The sequence below is a fragment of the Capricornis sumatraensis genome, chromosome X (assembly GCF_032405125.1).
Source record: "Capricornis sumatraensis isolate serow.1 chromosome X, serow.2, whole genome shotgun sequence".
Lineage (NCBI taxonomy): Eukaryota > Metazoa > Chordata > Mammalia > Artiodactyla > Bovidae > Capricornis > Capricornis sumatraensis.
This window is the reverse complement of record NC_091092.1, coordinates 107,615,259-107,633,225: the sequence shown is the minus strand read 5'-3', so window position 1 is coordinate 107,633,225 and position 17,967 is coordinate 107,615,259. Positions and strand designations below refer to the sequence as shown.

At 35.1% G+C, this 17,967-nt stretch overlaps 1 protein-coding gene across 1 annotated transcript in view; it reads left to right on the top strand.

The window, feature by feature from the left end:
- CFAP47 (cilia and flagella associated protein 47) overlaps nt 1–17,967 on the top strand; it is a 504,236-nt gene that overhangs the window by 121,927 nt on the left and 364,342 nt on the right. The window contains exons 25-26 of the mRNA XM_068963234.1: nt 1,449–1,644; nt 9,506–9,715. Of these exons, the coding sequence (XP_068819335.1) occupies nt 1,449–1,644; nt 9,506–9,715 (406 nt within the window). The remainder of the gene's footprint in view (nt 1–1,448; nt 1,645–9,505; nt 9,716–17,967) is intronic.

Below are 17,967 nucleotides of genomic sequence, written 5' to 3'. Positions count from 1 at the left end.
CTCTCAGTAATATTCTGTGAGACAGTGTTGCAGTAAATCTACATCCAGCATACCTTTTATCCTGGCCTGGTATATTCAGTGTAGATTTATAGGTGAGAGAGAAGACATCAGATACTGTGATTAGTAGACTTTAAAAATATTTTTATTTTTTATTCCCTCAATTTAGAACTCTGAAAATATGATAGAAAACATCAAATATTCCCTGCAACCTAAAGTTTACTTTGTAAAACTTATTAGATCTCATTGTCTATTTCTGTGAATTTCTTCTTAGTTTCTAATGTGTCTGGTACTAAAAGAAATAGCATAAAAACTAGTCCAGCCAAAGCTACCATCTGTATTTCTATTCAGAGCTTTTCTTTTATGTCCCTAATGAACATTTATATCCAAATGAAGTGGTCTGGATCTTTTAGATGGAAATAAGAAAAATTTCCATTTGACTTTTTTTTCAGTGTGAGACTCAGCCCATGCAGTCAAACCTGTTGGTTCCCTCCATAAAATACAATCCTAACTCTTAAAAAAAATTAAGCATTCCTATAACAGTTTTAAATAAATTACCTCTTAGATGAGAGAGAAGGTATACCTGGGCTTAAAAACATACATTATTGAAGCCACAGTGGTCTTAGGAGCCTCATTCTCCATTACCTCAGAAACCTTTACATTTTCTGAAACCCAGAAATAATCTCAAAGCAGGCCATTCAAAATTCAGAATTCAGTAAGTTTTTTAATTCTAAAATACAACATTGAGTTCATACTCACAAGATCATATTTTTCTGCCTTTGAGATTTATGCTTGGAGATTTGAGTCTTAAAAGACATTGGCACCTTGCAGTGATGGCACCTGTTGTCTGAGACCAGCCTGCTGCCTCTGTGCTGAGCCCTTTTCTCCAGCACAAACTGCCTTTCCTCCTGTGAGTTGCCATGTGGTAATTTCCTATCTTTTCCTACGAAGTGAGATTAACCAGTCAACCCTAACAGCCTTTCATAAACCTAAAAATCTGAGAGAAAGTATGTTCATTTCCTCTCAGTAAATCCTTTTCTCAGTAGTCCCCTAAGATCCTTATGGCAGTTATCTGACCTCATCTTCATACTGCCTGTACTAAAGAGATGGGTAGCTCCTGTTAAGGCACAGAAAGCAATTAAAAAATAGAAGACCTGTTGTACTGTGTCCCCAAGGTATATGTATTTTCCCATAATAATGAAAATCTGTTTTAAGGGAACATGCTCTATTTCTACACAGAGTGTTCTTTAAAAGAGTTTTATTTCCGTGACACCTCATTACATGTCTTAAGTTCCTTAGCAGGATAAATTCAGTTTCCAGGTAATCTATTCTGCTCCACTAAACTGTAACTTCATAGTACATCTTAATATTTAGTAAGGTTTAAATTATATAATTTTTTTGCTGTGTGTGCACTAATCTAAAATACTTTTAAAATGTTTTTCTTTCATTAGAACAGCCTAGAGAATACACAGCTGATATCCCTATTCATTTAAACGATAATCCAGTTTGCTATCGAATGTTACATCTGGTTGGAGAGATAAAATCACCCAGGTTATTATTTGTTCCTCCTTTCGTATTTTTTACTCCTGTTCCTTTGGATGTACCAGCCGTGATGGATGTCAACATTTTACCTCAGAACTATTTCAGGTAAACACCTAATGTGAATTCACCACATCTTCTTCAAGTACTTTTTTGTTTCTGTATGTATTATACGAGTCATGAGCAATGTCTGACTGTTTCTATAGATGGAGTGAACTTTTAAAATAGTTACTGTACATTTAAATTAAAAAAACCCCAAGAGCTCATTTAGTTATCTCAGTTTTTAAATTTTCTTATAGAAATTTTTGATATGTCTAATTTTGTGATTTAAAAAGCAAGCTTAAAACTTCAGTGTATTACTTTTCTTCTACTCTATGATCAGTTACCACAGATCTAGTGCCTTTTATTTATTTATTTTTTTAAATGGTGACTCTCTTTATTTATTTATTTATTTTTAAAAATTTTATTTTTACTTTATTTTACTTTGCAATACTGTATTGGTTTGCCATACATTGACATGAATCCGCCACAGGTGTACATGAGTTCCCAATCCTGAACCCCCCTCCCACCTCCCACCCCATATCATTTCTCTGGATCATCCCCGTGCACCAGCCCCAAGCATCCTGTATCCTGCATCGAACATAGACTGGCGATTCATTTCTTACATGATAGTATACATGTTTCAGTGCCATTCTTCCACATCATCCCACCCTCTCCCTCTCCCTCAGAGTCCAAAACTCCGTTTTAAAACATGAATTTGTTCTAAAGTTTCATCAGTGGTCAGTAGTCCGGGTTGGTTTAGTGTTTGCCGCTTAAGATCTCAGTAGGCAGCAATCAGGCTTGGACTACAGCAGCACACCATCTGTGGCTCAGTCCTCCTCCAAGTTGGCAGAATTAATCCTTGTAGTTGTAGGACTCAGACGTCATTTTTTGGCTGGCTGCTTGGGCAACTCTCAGCTCTTATGGGCCACCCTCAGGTCCTAAACATGTGGTTCCCTTCTTACAACGTGGTATTTAATTCATTCAAAGCCAGAAGTATACATACCATCTCTTTGACTTTTCTCTCTCACCTGATTAAATTTGATTCACCCATGATTGTCTCTCTTTTGCTTACTCAAATTCCATTAGCTAGGGATCTTCATTACATATGGAAGGTCCCTTTGCTATTGCCATATAGCATAACTTAATCATCAAAGTAGTGTCTCATCATATTTATAGGTTCTGCCATCCAAGGAATGAGAATTATGCAGTTTATACACCAAGGAACAGGACTCTTGAATTCTATCATAGTGCACATGCTATAGAGAAATGTCATCTGTTTGCATTTTTTAAAAATTGATAAACAGTTCAAGTCCCAGTACTCTATTGGACTAGATACATTATGAGTCCTCACATTACAAAACAGATAGAGCGTGTGTGTGTGTGTGTGTGTGTGTGTGTGTGTGTGTGTGCGTGTGTGTGTGTGTGTGTGTGTGTGTGTGTATAAAACTGTTGGAGTACTGAGAAGTGTGGGAGGTTTCTAAAGGACTGAGAGCAAACCAAAACAATACATACTTATAAACTGAAACCAGAGTAGGAGTGGTGAACTGGATTAACATACCAAATATAGGCTTGTTTTTAAATCTTAAGACAATTTCAAGATAGGAAAACTTAATCTCAGATTCCTGGATTAATCCAGGGACACTGGAAGAGGCTAAAATGATTCCATGTCAGTAAGTCCTTCTATCTTTCAGTAGAAACAAGCAAATCTTCTCTAGATCAGTGGTTCTTAAGCTTATATATATATATATATATCAGAATTTTCCGATGGATTTTTCAGAAGCAGAGGTTATTACATATTATATCTAGAATTTATGATTCAGTAAGCCTGGAATGGGATATAGTAATTTGTATTTCTAATAAGTTTCCAAATGATATTGATACTCCTGTTCATGAAGTGAACAGAAATTTCTACTCAAAACGAAGCCATCCTCAATTTTGGCCTATATTTCAGTTTTCACAGATTGCTAACAACCAGACGGGGCAGTGTCAAGCATTACAAAACTCACCAGGAGGGAAGACACCATAACTTAGAGTCAGCACAAAGAGTCTTAAGATTTAGACTCTTAAGTAATTCAGATATTGGATTTATCAGATATAAAGTATAAATAATTTGTTAAAATAAAAGATGCCATTATAAAAATTAGTAATTAACATGGGATTGTATAATATAGATTGTAAAATGAACCAAATATAACTTTTAGAAATTTTAAAATAAAGCATGTAAGGTTAAACTTTAAGGGCATCCATTAAACCTAAACATAAAAACAAACAAACCTTCTGTTAACTTTACAAGAGAAGCACGCTTTTTAAATGAAGGGGAAACTGAAACAAAAATGATGGCAAAAACTCAAAATAGTTGAGTGATGCAATGGAATATAAATAAATTGACCAGTTAAAAGACAGAGGCTCTTAGAGTGAATAAGAAAAAATTCCAACTTCCTATTTTTAAAAGTATTTATGGACAAATGTAAGGACAAAAAGATTAAAATATAGTGGGGTTTCTAAACTTCAGAACTCTTGATATTTTGAGGATAATAATTCCTTTTTTATTAAAGTCTCTCCTATACTTTGTAGGATATTAAGCAGCCTCCCCCCGAACCCAGCGGTTGTGAAAGAAAAAAAGTACTAATAAAAAGTCTCCACACATTGCTACATTTCTTCTTGGGAGCAAAACCATTCCTAGTTAAGAACCACCAAGTTAAAATATTGATTTACATTACATTAAAATAGTGATTATGATCATTTCCATAGATGCAGGAAAAAAAAAAGCATTTGACAAAATTCAAAAATAATTTATTATAAAACTCTTAAACAGTAATAAAAGAGAAGTTATTTAAGTTGGCAAAGTTTTCTGTCATAAACCTAGAGGAGACATTATTATGGATACTGAAATATAAATTACCTTTAAATAAAATAGAAGAGGCAAGGATGCCTATTATCACTGTCTCTCAAACATGTTTTACTAGAGAACCTAGTCCATGCTGGAAGTTAAGAGAAATAAAATATGTAAGGATAGGAAAATAAGTTTCAGAACCACCATTATCTGTTGATTAGGAGATTTTCCATATAGGAAATGAAAAGAATGTATATATAGATATTTAAAGCTATGAAGATCATTTATCAAGATAAAAAAAATGTAAGTCCAGTATTTAAAGTTCAATAGTATTTCAGCACACAACTTTTGAACATCCAACTGTAAAACTATTATCCTTAAAAACATTAACAATTGAAGGTAATCGGAAGAATTGTATGTGGCTATATGGAGAAAATTTTAAATCTTAAATTGAAGAACTCATAAATAAATGAAGATTTATACCATATTCATGAATTGTGATATTCAGGATTGTAAAAAGCACAGTTTTCCACAAATCAACTTAGATTTTTCATGCAACTGCAATAAAAATTCAAATAAAAATTTTTATCAAGGTTGACGAGTAAAATTCTAAATCTTATAAGGAAAAATCAAGGGTCAAGAATAGCCACACCACCCCTGAAGAAGAAGAAGGTGAGAAAGGCTTGCCTCCCCAAATACCAAGAGTGAATCAATGTCACAGTGATGCAGAGATAGATTAAATGAGCAAAGGAATCCAGTAGACTTGAAAACGGCCCACACATGGACAGATACTGAATATATGACAAAGGCAGTATAGATCTTTGGAGTAAAAGAGTACTATTCAATAAATGGTGCTGAGATAATTAACTGTATGAAATAGTTCAAACTGGATTCCTGTCTACTTAATACATGAAAATTTATTACATATCGATTAAAAGGCAAAATGTAAAAAAAGAAAACAATTTTAATGTCTGTGGGTAGAGAAAGATTTCTTAAACATGACTTAAAATTATGCTAACAGTAAAATAAATGATAAGAATTAACCAGAAAAATATCAAATAACAGAAATGTTGACAAAAAGTTTCAATAGATATTTCACAGATAAAATATAAAACATGAAAAAAATATACAGTAATGGACCTCTTTGTAAACTTGAAAGTAAGAATTAGTGACTACAGCAAAATATCATTTTGCTTGTCCTAGGTAGGCAATCGTTAGGAAGTCAGGCTACCAGTTAGATTATCAGTGAGTAAGAACACAATAGATAATACTATGTAAGGTGTAATATCTGCATATTTCACAGCGCAAAATTTCCACTTCACAGTATATAAAAGAAAAATGCATCAAGGAAATGCAAATCAAAACCAAAATGAGGTATCACCTCATACTTATCAGAATGGCTGTTGTCAAAAAGGCAACGAATAATAAATGTTGCCGAGGATATGGAGAAAAGGGAACTCTAGTTTACTTTTGGTGGGAGTGGGCATTGCTACAGCCACTGTGGCACACAGCATGATGGGTCCTCAAAAAATTAAAAATAGAATTATCATATGACACAGTAATTCCACATCTGGGTATATATCCAAAGAAAACAAAAATGCTAATTCGAAAAGATACATGCACCCCGGTGTTCATAGCAACATTATTTATAATAGCCAAGGTATGGGAGCAACCTGAGTGCCCATCGATAGACTAATGGATAAAGAAGATGTGTGTATATTCTACATATTCAATAGAATATTATTTGGCCATAAAAAAGAATTGAATTTCACCACTCACAGCAAACATGGATGGGCCTGGAAGGTATTATGCTTAGTGAAGTAAGTCAGACAAAGACAGATACTGTATCTTTCCACTTATATGTAGAATCTAAAAAATAAAACAAGTATAACAAAAGAGAAACAGATTTATAGATACAGAGGAAAAAATAGTGATGGGGAAGGGTCAAGATAAGGGAAGTGGATTAAAAGCTACAAACCACTATGTATAAAATAAACAATCTACAAAGATATATTTTACAACACAGGGACTATAATATTTTATAATAACATAAGTGTTGAATCAGTATGCTATATATCTGAAAATAACATTGCAAATCAACTATACTTAAGAACTCTTTCACATGTGTACTACAAGGTATGTTTGAAATTATTCATAGTTGTATTATTCAGAATAGTGAAATCTGGGAACTACACAAATTTCCAGTGACATGTGAGGGTATAATTAATTTGTGATATATATGCACATGAATAAATACTCCATATCTGTGATGTGGAGGAATTTTAATAAGACAACTGTATTAGGAATCTTAGAAAACAAAATACTGAGATTAATTAAAAGAAATTCAAAGAAGGCTGCATATATTGATATCCTATATATAAAATCACAAAAAAAGACAATGAAACAAATTTATATTTAAAAATATATGCCTCTCTATAGATACAAAGAAATAGATGTAAAGAGTGGTCAATTGGCATGTTAAAAATTTATAAATTGTGGGGATTTGTGTACCATTATTTTCGTAAACTACCAAATCTTAGACCCACTTCAGAGTTTCTCTGGTTCAATACATTTTTTTGCAGTTAATCATTCTGAGATCCAGAGAAAACAAGTTCCGAGTGTGACAGAAATCAATGAAAATCATCAAAGTTGAAAAGCGCAGAATGGCCATTGGCTTCTAACATTTGGCTTACAAGATATGATGAGTGCTTACTTGTGCCTCAGGGAACTGCTCTAAATGCCATTTTGTGAGAGAGTGTAGTTCTTCAACATTAACTTGGCAACTCTGGGATTCACAATTTTTTTTAAGATCCAATCTTATAAGTAGATATTAAACTCTGTTGCTTGAATAGGAAATAGAAATGACTTGAATTATATTGTGCTATAAATTACTTTTTTGTCAACGAACATTGTCTCATATATGAATTAATCTTTACTCTTTCAGCTTTTGAATCAATGTATAATGGTATCAATTTTAAAAGTACTTCAAGTTAAAATCAGAGTCTTAACATGATATAATGAAATGAACATGTAAAAGCGACTGTAGCCTTTTATTATATATGCAATAAAACTAATAGTTGTTAATGACTTATCCAAAGACAATACTTAATTAGCAACAGAATTGGACTCAAACTTGATTTATAAACTGCTTTTTCATGTTTTATCCAGTGAACCATCAGTTCAAACTAGTTCAAGTTGAGAGCTTTACTTTTTCTAGTTAATTAGCTGAATAATCATTCTAATTAAAATACTAGGGAAATAGGATTCATATTTGATAGCATGTCGTATTTGCTATAGGAACCCGCATATATAATATAGCAAAGTAATACAGTGAAATATTTATTGACAGCTAAAAGTTATCAAGTACGAATTAAAATTAGAAGGGGAAGGGACCACAGGGCTTCCCTGGTGGTCCATTGGTTAAGAATTCACCTTGCAATATACAGATGATGATTACAGCCATGAAATGAAAAGACGCTTACTCCTTGGAAGGAAAATTATGACCAGCCTAGACAGCATATTAAAAAGCAGAGACATTACTTTGTCAACAAAGGTCTGTCTAGTCAAGGCTATGGTTTTTCCAGTGGTCATGTATGGATGTGAGAGTTGGACTGTGAAGAAAGCTGAGCACCAAAGAACTGATGCTTTTGAACTGTGGTGTTGGAGAAGATCCTTGAGAGTCCCTTGGACTGCAAGGAGATCCAACCAGTCCATCCTAAGGGAAATCAGTCCTGAATATTCATTGGAAGGACTGATGCTGAAGCTGAAACTCCAATGCTTCGGCCACCTGATGTGAAGAACTGACTCATTTGAAAAGACCCTGATGCCAGGAAGGAATGAAGGCAGGAGGAGGAGATGTCAGAGGATAAGATGGTTGGATGGCATCACCGACTCAATGGACATGGGTTTGGGTGGACTCTGGGAGTTGGTGATGGACAGGGAAGCCTGGTATGCTGCGGTTCATGGGGTTGCAAAGAGTTGGACACGACTGAGTGACTGAACTGAACTGAACTGGTGGTCCAGTGGTAAAGAATTCACCTTGCAATATACAGGATACTGGTTTGATCCCTGGTGCTGGAAGATCCCACATGCTGCAGAGCAGTTAAGCCCATGTGCCACAAACTACTGAGCCAGTGCACTAGAACCCACAGGCTGCAGCTGTTGAAGCCTGTTTACCCAGAGCACATGCTCTGCAACAAGAGAAACCACCACAATGAGAAGCTCACACACCTCAACTAGAGAGTGGCTTCCACTCTTCACACCTAGAGAAAGCCCACACAGCAACCAAGACCAAGCATAGCTAAAACTAAATAAGTAAATAAATAAACCTTAAAAAAAGAAGTGGGTACTATATACTATGGTATTAAAAATCACAAACACTTTAAAACTTGCTAAATTATAGTATATAATGAAATACAGTCTATAGTATACTATGTAGTATATTAGTATATATAGTATAGTACATATTAGTATAGTATAATTAGTATACGTACTATATACTATATGAAATGAAATGTATAGTATATACTAAATGAAATGTATATATACTAAATAAAATGTATAGTGTATAATATCTAATGAAATATGTGAACATTAAGTATTAATAGACTATTTTAATAGTAATGATTGAAAAATATTCATGTCATATATGTATAGTGCTTAATTGTATACAGATTAAAAATAGGTATGTGTATATGTATTTGTTAATAATACTTAGTCTACATCCAATAAAGCTTTAGCTTTTAAAGGGATGATTTTTAATAAATTTTTGTTAAGACATTTAAAACAATACTCTTTTTATCATGGCTGTGACTAAAAACACATTGTACTTGATCAGGCATTTAAACCCTGTTTTTTAATCCTGAGAGGACAAAATGAATTTTTCATCATCTCATGCAGATTAGCATATTATCAATTTTACTTATATTGTGACCAGAAAATGAGAGATGATATAAAAATATATTTAGGAATTGGGCATGTTATTATAAATATTTGTTTTAATTTTTCTAATGATTCAAAAAACAGAGGAAAGCACATTTAAACCCAATTACCTGCACATACTTTGAGCTAATTATTTTTTTTAATTTTAAACAGGGATTCAACTTTAAGTGTCCACTTATCCCCAGTAAAGCTTCTTAATGGTAATGAGATTCAACCACTTTCTGTGAATTTTCCAAAAGGCGGAGTCATTGTGGGCTCTTCCATTGGAATTAATGCTGCACTCACCTGCTGTCTCAGCTTCAAGTCATCTAAACCTGTGTCATTTTTCACCAATGTTCTTTTCTGCGATAGCAAAGATAACTGGTAAGATATTTAAATGTAGATTCCTTTGTATCTGACAGTGAAGAATAATAGGTTTATACTCTACACTATTATAAAATGTTAAAAAAGAAAGACATCTAAAATAATGACTTTGGACATAACATTTTAAGTTCCAAATGCAGTGTTTCTTTCATGAGAAACAGCATGATAGTGGCTGCCAGCATATACTTTGGGGTTCGGCTGCCTGGATTTGAGTCCTGGCTCTGTTAACTTTGGTGAAGTTAGGTAATCTTCTCAGCCTCTCGGTTCTCTCATCTGTAAAATGGGGGTCATAGCAGAACCTGTCCGTTCTCTAATAATGAGAAACTCGTTGAGTTAATTATTATTGTGTTATTGTACAGGAACTGGCACAAAGGAAATGCTGGGTTAGTATTTAATGAAAATGAGAAACATCAGCATAGCAAGTTTCCAGACAATATGATTTTGTTACATGTTCCTTTGACAGGTTCAAGGAAATTAAAATACACCTTGGTTAAGCCATGTTTCTAGATTTCTTAAGATGTAGGACCAGAAATTTCACTTTTACATTATACCTTGAATGACATGTGTTAAAAAAAAAAAAGTTCATGATGTAGAGTGAATTGTATACTAAAAATGAGTATGTACTCCATGTGATAATTTATTAACTTTTAGTGACATCATTATATAGTATATTCATAGTCAAAGGATTGATTCATGCATTAAGAATTAGAAGGGTGAGATACAGATGTACTGAAATGTTGCATCCAAGGAAAAGCGTGGCCAGATCCAGAACCAGGCTCATGGAGTTCTGAGCTCCAGCTTCTATGTCCCTTTCTCACATATGTTGATGGATAAAATTACCTAAAATATACCTCTCAGACTATTTTTCTCTTTTAATGTTAGCGGTCCATCTTTTCTTGACATTTAAAAAACAACAACAACAGCCTCTTTTAATGGCATTGCTTTAGACTTCTATCAAGAACTGAACTGTATGCCTCCATCCTGGGATACTTCTGTCTTTTCGTATGTTACTGACCTTGTTCATAGAAGTTTAACTTTACTTTGCTCTAGTCCACAAATTTGCACTTTGCAAAAAGTGTTAAGTAAGGTGTACCTTTGAACTCACTAATAAAAATCATGAATAACTTCTCCATGAATGCCTTAAAGATATTGAAGGCTCAGACCACATTCACAGGGTGAGGAAGGAAAGAGTTTCAGTAAATGCTGTGTGAACTAGATAGCTTCTTGGACGGTGGTACAATTGCCTCTAAGAGAGGTATGAATAGGTTTTGTTGTTACAGTGTGTTGATTTCCAGTCCACAAACAAGATGTTAGGAGACCTGAAAACAGCCGCTAGAAAGAGGAGAGTCATATATTTGAAGATGATGATTTTCTTGTCTTTTTGGTGTTGTATGTTTCCTTTCAGCCTTGAGACTCATTTACTCTCCACTAGATTTCCCCACCCTTCTTGCCTCACCTTAAACCACATTTCAACCTTCAGTGGGTTTGAGATAAGGTAGAGCTTTTGAAACTAATTTAGAAACTTCGCAAATCATAAATGGGCTATAAAAGCGTTTTCCATATACAAAGAAACATTCCCTGAAACCTTATACTGGCAAATCCTTTTATTAATGCCTTGTTAACTCCTTATCTGGTTTCCCATAGTGCATATGATCAGCTCTTCATTCTTTTCTTAACTCTTTAAAGCTGTCTTTGCCTTTCTCTCACTATCTATTTTTGATTCTATTCAGATAAATTATGTCTTCCATTAAGAACTTCCTCAAGAGCCTCCCTTTCACCTCAGACTGTTTGGAATAAAGTTGATTTTTTTGATTCTTTTATTGCTTTTCATCATTCAGTTCAGTTCAGTTCAGTCACTCAGTAGTGTCCAATTCTTTGCAATCTCATGGACTGCAGCAAGCCAGGCCTCCCTGTCCATCACCAACTCTGAGTTTACCCAAACTGATGTCCATCGAGCCGGTGGTGCCATCCAACCTTCTTATCCTCTGTTATCCCCTTCTCCTCCTGCCTTCAATCTTTCCCAGCATCAGGGTCTTTTCCAATGAGTCAGCTCTTCACATCAGGTGGCCAAAGTATTGGAGTTTCAGCTTTAATATCAATCCTTCCAATGAATATTCAGGACTGATTTCCTTTAGGATGGACTGGTTGGATCTCCTTGCAGTCCAAGGGACTCTCAAGAGTCTTCTCCAACACCACAGTTCAAAAGCATCAATTCTTTGGTGCTCAGCTTTCTTTATAGTCCAACTCTCACATCCATACATGACCACTGGAAAAACCATAGCCTTGACTAGATAGACCTTTGTTGGCAAAGTAATGTCTCTGATTATTAATATGCTGTCTAGGTTGGTCATAATTTTCCTTCCAAGGAGTAAGCGTCTTTTAATTTCATGGCTGCAGTCACCATCTGCAGTGATTTTGGAGCCCAGAAAAATAAAGTCTGACACTGTTTCCACTGTTTCCCCATCTATTTGCCATAAAGTGATGGGACCAGATGCCATGATCTTCGTTTTCTGAATGTTGAGCTTTAAGCCAACTTTTTCACTCTCCTCTTTCACTTTCATCAGGAGGCTCTTTAGATCTTCTTCAGTTTCTGCAATAAGAGTGGTGTCATTTTCATATCTGAGTTTATTGATATTTCTCCCAGCAATCTTGATTCCAGCTTGTGCTTCTTCCAGCCCAGCATTTCTCATGATGTACTCTGCATAGAAGTTCAATAAGCAGGGTGACAATATACAGCCTTGACGTACTCCTTTTCCTATTTGGAACCAGTCTGTTGTTCCATGTCCAGTTCTAACTGTTGCTTCCTGACCTGCATACAGATTTCTCAAGAGGCAGGTCAGGTGGTCTGGTATTCCCATCTCTCTCAGAATTTTCCACAATTTATTGTGATCCATGCATTCAAAGTCTTTGGCATAGTCAATGAAGCAGAAATAGATGTTTTTCTGGAACTCTCTTGCTTTTTTGATGGTCCAGTAGATGTTGGCAATTTGATCTCTGGTTCCTCTGCCTTTTCTAAAACCAGCTTGAACATCTGGAAGTTCACGGTTCCTGTATTGCTGAAGCCTGGCTTGGAGAATTTTGAGCATTACTTTGCTAGCGTGTGAGATGAGTGCAATTATGTGGTAGTTTGAGCATTCTTTGGCATTGTTTTTCTTGGGGATTGGAATGAAAACTGACCTTTTCTAGTCCTGTGGCCACTACTGAGTTTTCCAAATTTGCTGGCATATTGAGTGCAGCACTTTCACAGTGTCATCTTTCAAGATTTGAAATAGCTCAACTGGAAATCCATCACCTCCACTAGCTTTGTTCGTAGTGATGCTTCCTAAGGCCCTCTTGACTTTGCATTCCAGGATGTCTGGCTCTAGGTGAGTGATCACACCATCGGTGATTATCTGGGTCATGAAGATCTTTTTTTGTACAGTTTCGTGTATTCTTGACACCTCTTCTTAATATCTTTTGCCTCTGTTAGGTCCCTACCATTTCTGTCCTTTATTGAGCCCATCTTTCAGCAGCCATCATTTAACATGGGTCAGATCCCAGGTCATAGGCTAGATGTCATGGAATTCACACAACAGCCCTGAGATGTGGATGTTTTTAGATCTTCATCTCTTTTTGCCTATAGAGTGATATAACTTGCTAAAGCTCACTCATATGTGAGGTGGAAGAGGCAGGAATTTGAAGCAGATTTCTGTTACCAATGATCATGTACTCAGTCACCTTGTTTTAACACCACTTAGACTGTATAGAATCGTATAGAAGTTTTTATGGTAGGTATTCTTTTTTGAGAGTAGCACTGTTATTTGTCATATATAAACTTTACAAAGAATAAGAATTTGAAACTTTGCATTTTCCTCTTATTCTATTCCTTTGCATCATTCTCTCACTCTCTCATAAACACACACACACACACACAAATGCAGGCACATGGACACACCTGTCTTATAACTACCTATATATAATTATGTTTTTAAGTAAATAGCATTTTAGTTTCTATTTTGCCCTTAAATACCAAGAAATTTAGTTTATAATTAAAAGTGCATTTTGAGTTACAGGTCTTAAAAAGTCTATATGCTCCTGAATTAGGGAATTGATAAAGAAATATCCATTGAATAGAATATGTTAATGAATATTCCATGTTTGATGGTTAGTAATGATAGCAATTCAAGTCTGCTTAATGAAATTTAGGATATCATTCATTTATTTCTATTGATGTGTTAATTTATTGATGAGGCAAAAGTCTATAAATTGTCTCCATAGTTATAGCATGAGTAAAGTGAAAGTTTATAGTTTCACTTAAGAGGCCTGTTTTACAACTACTATCAGTAAACAACTCTACAGAAGATATTTACATAAAAATAAATTTATTATATATGGGTACTGATAGGATTTCATTAACTATTTTAGATACTTTAAATTAATAGTGTTTGCAAAAGACTTCAAATCAGTATGTGAAATTGAAACCCAGTATCAAAACAACAGCTAAAGTATGTTCTTTTGAAACTGTACATTTCACATCAATGAAATTTCAAAATGAAAGCACATTCCTTGTAAAAATTGAAATATTTTCTTTTCCTACAAAAAAAGCATGTGCTTATTATTGAACAAATATATGTGTTATTTAGAAGTTTATAGTTTTATGTTGGATTTTTGTGTCCATTTTTAGTTACTTTAGTTACTTATATGTTATAAAGAATGTTTTTTGAGGAAGTCAGGGAACCCAGTAGTAAAATACAGTTCCTTTTCTTGCCACTATTTGAATTAATGTCTATTTTAGGTTAATATCTTTCTCATGTGCTCTTCAATGGTTTTTACTTCCTGACTTTCCTTATTTTTACTTTTGACATATGAAGTAACAATGTAGGGGGTGTGTGCATATGTTTGTGAGAGAGAACGAAGAAATATATATAATTCTATTAATTATGTAAGTAAAATGGCTTCTTGAGTATTTAGATTATGTTTTCCGTTGTTTTTTTTTTTCTTTCTGAACTTAACAATTTAGTTTCTGTATTGCCTTTGTACACTGAGGAATTTAGTTTATAATTATGTTAAGTACATTTTGAGCTAAAAGTCTCAAATAAGCTATACTCTCTAGAATTAGGAGATTAATCAGCACATATCCCCTGAATTAAAAAACAGAAATTTCCTTATGTAGATAAGAGTTGTGGAAAGCATTCTGAGAAATAATCTGCCTTGAATGGGGGGTGTTTGTTGTGTTGTAAGGTCAGTGAACTTCTAAAATGTCTGCAGGTGGCCCCTAAATCTCTTTAAAATGAATTCATCAATATAAAATAACTAAGGGGGAGATACACTTTTAGAAATCATAATAAGTGTATAATAACACCTACTTTGGCTAAGTGATAAACATTTAATTTGGAACTGGAAAATAAAGTCCAGGTGTTCAGTTTGCACAACCCAGTGTCAAGGGTGGTCTTGAACAATCAAAGTGAAATTCAGTCACCCAGATATCTTTAACAGTATTAGCAATTAGCAGTCTGACATTGTGAGTAAAGATTGAGTCATTCACTCCTTTATTTAAATATTTATTGAATGTGTACTATGTACCAGATACCTACCAGGCACCATTTAAGCAATAGGGGTTATGTCAGAAATCACAGCATGATCCCTGCCTTGTGGAGCTTAGCATTTGGCAGGGGGAAAAGAGACAGTAAACAGTAATCCTACTAAAGGGTAAGTCTGTGATAAAGGGTAAGTGTGTGATAATTGATGGAGGCCATAGGAAAAAGAATAAGTGCAGGGTAAGTTCACAGGGAAGGCCAGAGAGGGAATGAGTCTCATTGTGATAAATAAGATGATAAGGAGAGCTTCCCCTAAGAGGATAGGATCTAAGGAGAGATTTGAAGGACTGAGTGGGATTAGAAAGATACCTGGGAATATCCTTTCAGATCAAGGGAATGGCTGGTGCAAGATCTTTAAGGTGGGTGCTTACAAGGAGGCAACCTGAGTAGAATGAGCAAAGGATGAGGAGTTTAGGAGAAAGGACTGGAGAAGTAACACAGCAGTACTGGATCCTGTAGGGCCTTTGAGGTGAATGGTAAGGATTTGGACCTTTACCCTGAATGAAATGAGGAGCCATTGCACAGCAGCCAAGGAAAGAATGCAATAGCCATACTTTCGAACAGTGATGAGGTCAGTCAGTCATTCCCTACCATGGAAAACTGGGGCTTCCTATGTATTTATTTTATTCCCTTTGTTCATGAAAAGGCTTCTTGCTTCTCAAGTAGATTTTTTTTTTCATTCATTCATGCAGTATTTATAAAGTGACAAAAGTACACCTATCTTTCTTCTGCTGATGGGGTCAGAACAATGCTCCAGCATTCATGGAGCTTCTATTTTAATGGAGAAGACAATTGATAAATAATATCACAGTTTAATAAAGAAATCACATGAGTTTAATGAGAGAGAGAGTAAAGGATACCTTCATGTATTAGACAGATAAGGCATCTCTGAGGATATGATATTTGACCAGATGGTGATATGAAAATTTAATGAAAAAATACTGATAAGGCACTCAGAACAGTTCCTGTTGGTAGTATGTAACTAAGTAAAGACTTGGCATTTTTTTTTTTTGTATCCATTGTACTTTATTATTTTTTTCACAGCTTCTTTTTTTTTTTTTTTTTACTTTACAATACTGTATTGGTTTTGCCATACATTATAAAATCAGTAGTTTAGATTTCCAGAATGATCTCAGTGCCTGCTTCAGAGATATGAGAGTGATTGCGTGAGTGAGTGAAAGTTGCTCAGTCGTGTCTGACTCTTTGCAACCCCATGTACTATACAATCCATGGAATTTTCCAGGCCAAAATACTGGAGTGGGTAGCCGTTCCCTTCTCCAGGGGATCTTCCCAACCCAGGAATCGAACCCAGGTCTCTTGAATTGTGGGGAGATTCTTTACTGTCCAAGTCACCAGGGAAGCCCAATAATACTGGAGTGGGTAACCTATCCCTTCTCCAGCAGATCTTCTGGACCCAGGAATTGAACTGGTGTCTCCTGCATTGCAGGTGGGTTCTTCACCAGCTGAGCTATCAGGGAAGCTGCTTGAGAGTGATTGCATTTCTTCTATTAAGAGAGTGATTGGATTCACCCTGGGATAACAGAGAAATCCTCAGCAGACATACAACAAGAGGGGAAGAAGAGTGTGTGTGTGTGGGTGGATGGGTGGGTGGAGGTAGTAGTAGAGAGACAGGAGTTCAGCTCTCATGAGGATGAGGGAGTCTTTGGATAATCTCCAAATGATTTATATTGTATTTCAGAATTATTTGTTCCTATGTTTAAAAATGTATCTGGGAATTCACACAGAGATCGAATGGATTAAGAAGTGCCAGAATGGTGTAATCCCCTATTTTGCACTGTGGTTTCCACTCCAGATTGAGGAGAAGGAAACATTATACACTGAAGGAATTTGTAATTATGAGAATGAAGTATAACCACTTGCTCTTGCTTTATAAGTCCACTAATTGATACTTCACACTAAACATAAAATGAAAGGTATGGCTTTGGGTGATTAATTTTATAGAAATACTAAGAATTCCAAAACAATTTAATATTTTCTTATGATTAACCCCAAATATAGGATGTTTACTTTTGTAAAATCAATAATTAATTTCATCTGCATGTTTCCGATAACCAGGAAGTTAACTTGAGTTAGCAGTGCCTCATTACTAAAATGGCAGACATTAGTTGTTGTTATTGTTCAGTTTATCAGTTGTGTCTGACTGCAACCCCACGGACTGCAGCACGCCAGGCTTCCCTGTCCTTCACTACCTCCTGGAGTTTGCTCAGACTTATGTCCATTGAGTCAGTGCTGCCATCCAACCATCTTTTCCTCTGTCGCCCCCTTCTCCCCCTGTTCTCAATCTTTCCCAGCACCTGGGTCTTTCCCAATGAGTCTGCTCTTTGCATCAGGTGGCCAAAGGTCCTCCATACATTTTTAATCTCTTGAATATTTAACATATTCATCATACTCAAAACTAATTGTATCTTCCATCGGTTTTTAGTACCCAAATTTAAATTGAATAGCTTTAGAGCAAAGGAAAACATTTCAGCTCTTCTGTAAGAGAGCTAACATGAGTCATTGAAAATGAATAAAAGAAATCTTAATGGCTTATTTATCAAAAAGATATGTGAATGTGCTATTCAGATATCAGCTGTTTTCTTCTAGAAAGTGGTCCTTTTGTCTGAACACTAGAATCACCTCAGGAGTTTTAAAAAACTGCATATGTATGTATTC